Here is a 10,550-nt window from a genome sequence, read left to right as displayed (position 1 = left end):
TTATAAGTGTAAATAGCATAACAACCTATTTGACTGCTAATGAACTAGTTTGCAATATGAATTTTAACTTATAAAAGCTTCAGAAAAAGGAAAAAAAAAAAAAAACTCACAATTCCGATAGTATTTATTTTTTTCCATCTAAATCTCGTAATTTAACTTCTAAGTTCTATCTAAGAGTATCATTAATAGTGAATGTGGATTGCTGCTTATGTGGCATAGCAATTGGTATCATCTAAATATAGTGGCATAAATATAGAGCCAATATTCGAATTATTCTCCAATAATAATATGCTGAAGATGATTTATCGTTATTAATTAATACATATATTTTATTATTGTTTCTCTCTTTTAAAAAATAACTTTTTAAAGAAAAAATTTCTTTTGAGAAAATTTCAAAATGTCTAGTAAAGTCTCAAAAAGTAGAGTGTCATCTTGATAATACTTTTTTTCTTTTTTTCCTTGTTAAAACAGCTTAACAGATTGTTTAGACAAACAAAATTTTTTTTTAAGCAATTTTCTATTTTTCTAATATGACCAAAAAAATTCTAGTTATAAACAAAGTAGTTGGAGATGCTCTAATTATGCAATAGCAAATAAATAACTAATTAAAAATTAAATTAAAAAAAAAAACTATTTATTAACATTGGTTATGGATTACAAGTGTTTTCAATGGCTCCACGGACTGCTAGATTTTGTATGTCACATGAAAAATATAGGCGTTTATTCGAACAAAAAGAATGTCTATTTTAAACAATTTTTTAGGCAATATGACTCAGAAAATTAATATTTAGCAGGAATATAATCTTTTTTAAAAGAAAAAGATAACTAGATAGATATTATTAATTATAATTATTTTATTTAAAAAATAAATATATATCATTAATTAATTAGTATTTAAATATAATAATTAGAAATCGAGTTTAAAGTTGAATGTCTGTCAAGTAAATATTCATGTAACATTAATTGGAAGCTCTTTGAACTCCTGTGTCACATAAATTGCAATCCATATTAAAAAATTCACCTTTAGTTATTAAAGTTTTAATATTAAAATATAAAAAAGAATTCAATACCCTCACATAAAATTTTTCATACAAGACAAATAAAAAAACTTTTCAAGAGAATTGTTTTACTACAAAAAAAAGAAAAAAAAAAAAAGAATTCATGCATATATTAATATGTGTATTTTATGCATACAAGTATTTACGTTTTTTTTATAATTATTATAATATGTGTTTTGTATGCACCCAAGTATTTACATTTTTTTATTTTTTTATAGAAAACATACTTTTTGTGTCAATATAATTAAGAATCTAGATTTTTAGTACTTGGGATCCGTTAGTCAGTACATAGCAGCTCGGCCTATCATTTAGTCGTTGTTTTCCGAAAACAATTTTAGAAAATCAAAGAACAAATAGACAACATTTTCTTATGATTTTCTTTTCTGAAAAGAATTTTGAAGCATTGAAAATCATATTAAGTGTGAATTTGGGATTCCTCCAAAAACATAAGAATCCAACATAATCCAAACAACAATGCACCTCTGAATTTTTTTTATTGACGTTGGGTGGATTGAAAAATGAAAAACCGACCGACCCAAATTACTAATAAAAACTCCAACTCATGATTAGACCTTGAAGATCCGAACAACCCACCCGATCCAATTCAAAAGTGATCCAGATACATTATCATACATATAATATCCATATGGTTCACGTTCACCAAGTCAAAGTCAAAGCTTAAGAACCGCCAATTGACTCACGTGCATGATATTCCGTCCGCCTTATCCGCATCAAATCAAAACTTCAAAAGTCCACGTCAACCAGGAGCCGACAACAGGACAATATCTGATCCTGCGGACCACGTGTAAAACTTTTGACTCGTACGTTGTCGTGGCAGTATTTTATTGGTCAAAACCTACGTAAGCGTCCAACACAAAGTCGTTCCATAGGATATTTTTTTACCATTTCTGGAAATCAACCTGTTTTTCATGTCCGACACGGACTTTCTTGGAATAGTGACGAGGGCATCATCACACGCCACGTTTTAATCGCCCGTCCTCTGGACGCCACGTATACAGATTCATGGCAATTTAGATTGCCACGTTGCCTTACGTGGTGCACTAGCTCACACCTAACTCTTATCAATCAAATTTGTCCCTCCCTTGCCAAACAAACATATATATATATATATATATTTGTGTGTATATAAATATATGCACGGTTGGTGGTTTTCTTCTTCATTGCTTTTCACGTTCTTTATCTCTCAGTCCCTCAAAACTCTAGGAAGAATGGAAGGAGCTTCAATGGTGAGGATTGATAGGAAATCATCCATAGAAAGCGAACCACGGACTCTGAATATTAATCAAATCCAATGTGCGAGGGTATGTATAAGATTATATCCTTTATATATATATATATATATGCCCACCGTCTATTCTACTATTTTTTACAGAGATTTTGGTTTATTAATTTTCAGTTTCTCTTTCTATATGATTTATGATTTCCGAAGTTTCTGGGTTTTCAAGTTTCTGTACATGATTTTCAGAGGTTCTATCTGGTTTTGAGTTCTTTAATATAAATTATAATGTTAAAGGTTTTATCTTTCACTGATATCCCCCAGTTATCTTTGCGTTGCAAATTAACACCTGGATTATGAAATTAATAAGCAGCAGTACCCTTGAATTTTTCAATTTTCAAACTAGTGTTATGTGAGGATATTTGTTTAGGGCTTTTTTTTTTTTTAGTAACATTATGGCATCGGAAAGAATTGAAAAAAGTGAAATTTTGATATTTTAACAAAATGACCGTTGTTTTCATCCTCTTCTTCCAACATTTAATTTATTATAAGGATTTGCACCTAAGGATTTCAATTCGCAACTAAGAACATAGTTAAAAAGTCATTGTTGCAAAAAAATCCAATATTTAAAAAAGGGTCTTTTTTATTTTTATTTTTTTGGTTTAGGAATATTGAATAAATTGAAAATGTAATAATATTTCCATATTATTGTATGGATTTGTTTTAGCAGGAGGCAGCTCTGTCTGTGGTGAATACAATGAGCATGGAAGAAGCAATGAATATTTTCACCAAGGTACTGGGTCCATTCCATCATAAAAATAAGATACTTTTACTGCGTCCATTCCATCAAAAAAATAAGATACTTTTTGCTGCAAATAAATAAAAATTGTCCCCAAAAAAAAAAAATTTGAAATACTTTTAAAATAGTACTTATAGAAACAAATAAAGTTTTCGTAGTTAATCACTGCTATACGAGCAAGAAAACGATCTTATAAAATACTGCTTCACTCTAAAAAATTTAAGAAAATTGGTTAAAACCATATTTATCTTTAGTACCAATTTTCCTAAATTTGTAGAGAGTGAAGCACTATTTTATAAGGTCCTTTTCTTGCTACTTATTATTATTATTATTATTGTTTTATGAAACCTTTTTTTCTTGTTAATTGGAAATATGGGTTGTTACAAAAATTGATTAATTAATAATTAATTAAATGCAGGGTTTGAAGCCAGTTGTGAGTGGTATGAAGCAAAATGGAGACACGATGATGATTGATCAATACGACGATTATTCAGAGGATCAATTAGGTGGAGGACAAAGGGATGTGGTCTCTGCACCTTTCTAGCTTTTTTTCCTCTCTCTCCCCATTCATTGTATATTATACTTCTCTCTCAATGTACATAATGGATTTTTGCAACCCAGCTTTACCATAATTCATTCTTTCATTCAATTTCTTTAGTTTATTCAATATGATGAGAGTAACAAGAGCTTTTATTCCAATGCCTAACACATAAATTTGCGAAAACCCAGCTTCGAATGATACATACATTATAAATATACGCATGCTTCCTAAGGTTGTACAAGTTCACAATGGACGATTGAAAATTGCTGTTACCCGTCAATTCAAGGTCATTTCACGGTGTCATTCCCTCGGGACAACCCGCATAGCTCTCGCGTTAAATACTAAAAGAAAAACATTTTGGTTTGATCAAATGTAGAGCTTAAATACTTCTCCTTTTGAAAACAGGGAATATCATTGGTCCAAATCGGAACTCTTTATTATGGGTACAGTACAATTTATTCCTATATTAAATTGGAAACCAAAACAATTAACTTTTGACCCAAAAAGAACAAAACAATATACATATATATATATATACATATATAACATGCACAATAAAGACCCCCAACCAAACAGTTAACAAGTCAAGATGGTAGATCATTATGATCGTAACGTTGCATGAACATACTTCAACAAAACGTAATCAAAAGCCTTGTCATCCAGGATCAAACATTTACAAACGGAAAAGAAAATGAAAGGTCAAAGTTCAATATACCATTTATTGAAAATACAACAGCAACATCAGCAACCTATGATGTAATAACATTCAATTATTAGCGGTCACCACAGAATAAAAGTATATTTGAAGAGAAATAAGTATAAATATCTGTGACCTTCAAGAGTTTGCTGAATCGCAAATTCAACATGAATAACATGTTCTTTCAGAATATAAAAGACATCTTCAGATAACACATAAAATTCGAAAACTAAAAAGTACCCCGTTGCATCAAAAGGACACTGTTGCAACCTGGGTGGAACCCACCATCGATGATGAATTCTGCCCCTGACAACTTCTGCAACATATCAAACTTCCCAGTTCTAGCTGCTTGACAACGGGGGAGCACCATATTGTAAAAGACAGCTTCAAAACGTTTAGATCCCTGATTTGCAGTTCAGGAACTACAGTCTTCAGAAAAATCACAAATATAGTGAGAGCATAATTTTGGTTGAAATAAACCAGATGATTTGAACGGGCTCATGGTTTCTCTGGCAGCAACTAATCAGGCTTATTTAGTACAGGACGCTGTGCTGCAGCATCAGCATTAAGCAGGTACAACTAGTCTTCTTTCCCTAGCAGCATAGTATACTGACTAGGCAAGGCACGGCCAGCTGCAGCACAGGGACTAGTCTGATGACAAAATTGGTCTGGATTATTAGAAGTGTTGTATCCAGTACCTAGGCCACCAGCTTCAGCAGACCAATTCAATGGGATGTCAAGATCCATCAACTCCATAAAGTCATCGCGTGCATGCATTTGTTCCATGGTATATATAGTTTCGTGCTGACCAGGAAAACTACACCCATCTTCACTCAGACCAGCTATGCCCAGGTCTCCTAAGTCGTTAAAAATGTCATTATTTCCATCAAAATTAGATGTTTTACCAATATCTCTGACATTGTTGAGATTACAAGGATTCTGCAAACAAATGAAAGAATAAAACATTAAGTCTGAAAATAATAGCAAGAAAAAAAGTGTAACAGTGTTAACATGCCACACAAAATAAGACATACAATACATATTAAATGCAAAATTCTGACTGATCAAGAGTTAAACAAGATCATAGATACCAACTCTCCAAATAACTTTCAAAGTTGGAATAAACATAAATTTTCTTCACAAGTAGGAACAAACACTGTACAGAAAGTATACAAGTACAATAACTCAAGCCATATCAGACTTGCATTCGCATTGAAACCCACAGAATACATATGAATTAGAGAACAAGAGGAAAGATCTTAACCAGAGTTGAAACAAGGTAAAAGAGTCCTATAAGCATTAGAACCACTGAAGCAAGACTTCCCAACTTGGAAATTGGGAAAAGAAAACCAATATAAAGTACCCATAAAGGGACTGGACATCTGAAAATGGATAACCAACTTTAAAACAACAAAAGTATATGAATATTTTGATAGAAAAGGACAAAAATAGAGCAGGAAGTAATTCTAGAAAAGATCAATACACTGGATTAGGATTAATGAGCACAATAGACAGGTAGAAACAAGACCAATTTGCCTACCCAAAACTTAGATTATAGCAGCGAGCAAATGTAATTCATTTAACCACCAACCTTATCATATTCCAAAACATTTTTTATCTGTATCCAAATAATATCATTAAAAGTACAACAGATCCAAACAAAAGAAAAAGTGAATGTAATTTAAATGTCTAAATCCAATTACATAAAATGCATATTATATACCTCATTTTTGTCATTTTCATTTCCTTCAGGGATGTCGTCCCAAGAAATGCAATCCATCAATGACAAAATATCGTCGTCATCATTAGGAACTTGAAAATTCTCCAGCATGGCTTCAACGGTAGAAACTGGTTGAGGCACCTCACAAGTAGGCAGAACAGGTTGAGGCACATCACAGGTAGGTGGTATGCAATTGGATATACAAGATTCAGATGAAGAACCAAAGCATTTACTACCAGAGGCAGGTGTGCTATTAGCAGCACCATTGTCATGGCCACTAGGCAGCATAGGTACAGAAAGGTTAGCTGAAGAGCCCGCTACTACAAAATTGAGAACAGGTTGAGGCACCTCACAAGCAGGCGGAACAGGTTGAGACACCTCACAAGTAGGTGGTATGCAATCAGATATACAAGATTCAGATGAATAACCGAAGCATTTACTACCAGAGGCATGTGTGCCATTAGCAGCACCATTGTTATGGCTACTAGGCAGCATAAGTACAGAACGGTTAGCTGAAGAGCCTGTGACTACACAATTGTCTTCCTCATCAGATATCCAGTCCTCTTCCTTATATGGTGCACCATATTGGGCACCATTTCTTGGTCCTCGACCGCCTTTCTCGAAAATCATAGAGAGTACATAAGAATCCTGCAAAAATATAAAGAAGATCGTTAAGCACACACCATAATGCCATCAACAACCACATATATACATATATATGTTTCTTTTCTCTCTCCTGCAGTCTGCAGCTAGTACGCCAAGGATATCCTAAATGGCCCAAGCAATGAAAAAACTAATCAAACAATTGCAGTATAGGATACAAAGAAGATATAACACAGTCTTCACCTCTATTTAGAAGATGGAACATAAGAAAGCAACATTTATTCTGTACTACAAATAAACTAAGAGCTCAGAGTTCACTATACTTAAGATAATTAATATGGCCACTGGCCAACTTCAAGCACGAAGGAAAATAAATAATATATCCTTTTTCTCATCACAAATGTAAACCTAAGATGAACTCTTTCGATTCATTATATTTGAAGGGCCATGATTAAACTCTGGCACTAGCACCTAAACAATTGGCCATTTGAGAATAAGATCTAATGCCAAAACTACGCATCTGATAGGTGAGACAAAGACCATATTTAGCTGGTTTAAATTTAGGTGGCCATTGAGTAATTGGCTATTAAGAACATGAATAACGCACAATGCACAACATATATTGTTCCCGCTGTCAACCTAAGATGGCTTTGAAAAGCTGTAAACTATGATGGTATATAATTTCCATAAAATGATTCACGCTAAAAACAGTTTAAAAAGTTACCTGAACAACACCTCTATCAGCAAGACCTTTTTCTTCTAGCCTGTATTCATGCATAACCCAATTTGTTCGTTCACCCTTTGAAGCTTGACCTCTGTGAAATATCAACGTCTTTATCTTCCCAACAACTTCGCCTTCGTAATGGACAGATCTATCATTTCCTGTGGTTTTCCAGAACCCAAATTCAGTAGTACGTTTCATTCTAGACCCGCTTGCATATTTCTTCTCCCTCGGGCAAAAGAAGTACCATTTGAGGTCACCATTTCGCAAACAAGATTTGTCTGAAAAAAGGAAAAGTGCAACAAAGTAAGAAACTACTGTAGAAAGTGACCAGCAGATCCAACTACTAACAATAATAACGACAAGTAGAAATAAAGGATAAGATGAAATGTAAATACTGTCATATACCTCGAAGATCCCAAGGAGCATACTTGTAAATATCAACCTCCGAGATGGCTTCAACATGGAGTTTCTTCCCCAGTATTTTCCTCTTTAAATAGTACTTCACAAGCTCAACATCAGTGGGATGAAACCGCCACCCAGGAGGCGGGGTGGTTCTCTTCATTGTATATAAAGGAAAAAAGAGCTATCTATAAAGTTTAACCCAATGCAGAATTTCTTCACAAGTCGTGAAGTTTGTTTTTGTTGATTGTGGCAGCAAGTAACCAAAAGCTGTTTAGATGTTTTTTATTTTCTCACACAAGGACAAGTAGCAGAATCAATATTTTATTTCTCAGGTTCTTTCAAAAAAAAAAAAAAAACTGTAAAAGAACGGTGTAACGATAAATAACCAAGAAAGCACTATCGTCAAGTCCAGTGCCGGAATAGTATCTTCCACGAACACCAGAGCCTCCCCCGGCTCATGAAACAAAAATCACAAAAAACTAACCAAAGTTCCTCGTTGAGATCAGAAGACATTGGTTGCGCAATTAAAGCCCTGGGTTTCAAACATTATTAGAAACACTTTACCAAAGCAATTTCAAACAAACATTTTATAAAGCAAAACAGCATAAAACCACAAGTAAACAGAATTTCAAACAAACAGTTCAAGCTAAGCAAAATCTCAATTTTTTTTTTCGATTAAAACATTAGAAACAGAAACTCAGATTTAACCAACAATGAAAATACAAGATACTATATCAGTCACACGAAACAAACCAAACCCACCATGAAAAAAATCGAAAGAAACGAATATTAAAACACATAATAGCAACGTACAAAAAAACCAACATTGTCTTCCCAGAGAACCTAAAAAGGCACAATTCAAATCTGACGAATCAAACACCCAACAATCACCTAAAAGAATATAAGAAAATAAAATATCCGAAGGTCGTTTCGAAACGATCTCAAAAAATCTTTAACGATCCTAAACAATCAAATAACGCAAAAACAAATAGAAAAGTAAAATTTTCAAAACCCACCAAACCCTAGAATGAAAATCAAAATCAACGTAAAAAAAAAAAAAAAAAAAAATTCAAACACAAAAAAACCACCCTAGGGAAGAACACAGTGTTAAAGAAAAAGAGAGAAAAACAAAACCCTAGCGATTGATCGTACCGGGGAGAGGAAACCGAGAGGAGAAGACGAGAGTGCAGTTTCTCGATTCTGTAAGAGCAGGCAATCGAAGGGAGACTGAGGTTGTGTGGTTTAGAGGTAATTTATATGACAGAGAGTCTCCGGGTCAACGAAATCTTGCAGAAACTTCACTGGCAATCTACGCACTCTCATTGGCCAGCTTTTCTCTTTTTTTTTTTCCTTTTTTTTTTTTTTTCAATTTCCATCCCGAAAATTATTTATTTATTTATTAATGATTTTTTTCTCCGTAAAATAAGGAGATAATAATAATCAAAATAAAATAGTTGTTTACGAAAAATTAAAATTAATATTAAATGAATTATATTTATTTGAATTACAAAGTTTTGTACAATGTAAATGCGTATCCTTTTGTTTGAAAATAATTATACCATAATTGGAAATATTTTTGTACATGAGATCTCTCTTACTTTATTCCCTTTGGAAAAAAATATATAATATTTTTATAATACTTTTTTTTTTTGAAAATATTTTTATCATATATATATATATATATATATTTTTAAACAAAACGTTTCCACGTTTTATGATATACATTTTGGTTTAGAAATATATCACTGACGCCCACAACCTTTTTTTTTTTTTTTAAAAAAAAAAAACATACACATTTGTAAAATTATGAATTAAAATATCTAAAATAATTTTATTCACACTATAAAATTTAATAATACACAATCAAACCATACTAATAAGATATACCTAATTTACTTTTATACTAAATATAATTAAATACATATACTAAGTGTTTTTACCCTTTTTTTTTTTTTTTGAAATTGGCAGACCAATTACCCTAACTCCAAATCAATCTCCCCCTCTTAATTCCAAGACCCACCCAAAGGCTGCAGTTTCAGTTTCTATTTTGGAATTCTGTGGATTTGAGGGAAATGGTAGAACAATCTGAGCGAAATTGGAGAAACTGTGTTTGTTTTTCAATATGTGAACCGCAATTCATTAGTCCAAGTGCCCATGTAAAGTCGAGAGGTTTAGCAGAGAACTAACAAAAACACTGCAGAAGACCTTACCGCAGGATTGGAACTTTTCTCATAGCATGGATATATAAATTATGATATAGAAACACTGTTATTGATGAAATTGACATTACTAGTAATTGTGATCATATATATATATATATATATTTTGGTGGTGGAAGAAACAGTAACAATAGAAACTTTGATTAATTCACCAAAGCCTATACAGAATATCATGCTATTGATTTTAGTTTCTACATTTTTCAAACGCAAAAGGCAATAATTGTGCTAATTACCGATATATAAACTAAATAAATATTTTATTATCAAAAAATATTGTCTGTCAAATATAAAACTAATTGCACTATGAACCTATTTTTTTATTTTTTCAATTATCATTATTATTTTTATTTGGATGTCAAATATTTTATGTTAACCAGCAACTTTTGTCTCCATTGTTTTGATTAATTATTTCCATTGTTAGGTCTTACTATTTTTCCTAAAACTCCATCACAGCGAAGATTGCATTTTTTTTTTTTTTTTTTGGTTTAAGTATTTAAGGGTATTTGACAAAGAAAATTAGTTTTAGTAGTTGAGTATTTCTATTTGTATT

General features: G+C 32.2%; 2 protein-coding genes across 2 annotated transcripts; one reads left to right on the top strand and one right to left on the bottom strand.

Moving 5' to 3' along the window:
- Nucleotides 1–2,198: 2,198 nt before the first annotated feature.
- Nucleotides 2,199–3,743, top strand: LOC112492517 (uncharacterized). The gene is made up of 3 exons (XM_025076268.3): nt 2,199–2,380; nt 3,026–3,088; nt 3,513–3,743. The coding sequence occupies exons 1-3, from the start codon at nt 2,213–2,215 to the stop codon at nt 3,636–3,638; spliced, it is 357 nt and encodes a 118-aa protein (XP_024932036.3). The 5' UTR covers nt 2,199–2,212; the 3' UTR covers nt 3,639–3,743.
- A 579-nt stretch (nt 3,744–4,322) lies between these two features.
- LOC107425600 (protein FEZ) lies at nt 4,323–9,091 on the bottom strand. The gene is made up of 5 exons (XM_016035608.4): nt 8,934–9,091; nt 7,785–8,313; nt 7,380–7,657; nt 6,056–6,700; nt 4,323–5,271 (listed from the first exon to the last, which is right to left on the bottom strand). Exons 2-5 carry the CDS (start codon nt 7,939–7,941, stop codon nt 4,912–4,914), a joined length of 1,440 nt encoding a protein of 479 aa, XP_015891094.3. The 5' UTR covers nt 7,942–8,313; nt 8,934–9,091; the 3' UTR covers nt 4,323–4,911.
- Nucleotides 9,092–10,550: the final 1,459 nt, after the last annotated feature.

The sequence above is a fragment of the Ziziphus jujuba genome, chromosome 7, assembly GCF_031755915.1.
Source record: "Ziziphus jujuba cultivar Dongzao chromosome 7, ASM3175591v1".
Taxonomy (NCBI): domain Eukaryota; kingdom Viridiplantae; phylum Streptophyta; class Magnoliopsida; order Rosales; family Rhamnaceae; genus Ziziphus; species Ziziphus jujuba.
Note: the sequence above shows the minus strand (reverse complement) of the source record. Positions and strands in the feature narration are given on the sequence as shown.

Excerpts from the sequence above, each read along its gene's own strand:
- LOC112492517 (XM_025076268.3), top strand. The coding sequence starts at position 2,213 with ATGCACGGTTGGTGGTTTTCTTCTTCATTGCTTTTCACGTTCTTTATC. Across the intron at positions 2,381-3,025 it reads ATCAAATCCAATGTGCGAGG|GAGGCAGCTCTGTCTGTGGT; the intron begins GTATGTATAAGA and ends TTGTTTTAGCAG. Across the intron at positions 3,089-3,512 it reads CAATGAATATTTTCACCAAG|GGTTTGAAGCCAGTTGTGAG; the intron begins GTACTGGGTCCA and ends AATTAAATGCAG.
- LOC107425600 (XM_016035608.4), bottom strand. The coding sequence starts at position 7,941 with ATGAAGAGAACCACCCCGCCTCCTGGGTGGCGGTTTCATCCCACTGAT. Across the intron at positions 7,658-7,784 it reads TGCTCCTTGGGATCTTCGAG|ACAAATCTTGTTTGCGAAAT; the intron begins GTATATGACAGT and ends TCCTTTTTTCAG. Across the intron at positions 6,701-7,379 it reads CTGATAGAGGTGTTGTTCAG|GATTCTTATGTACTCTCTAT; the intron begins GTAACTTTTTAA and ends ATATTTTTGCAG.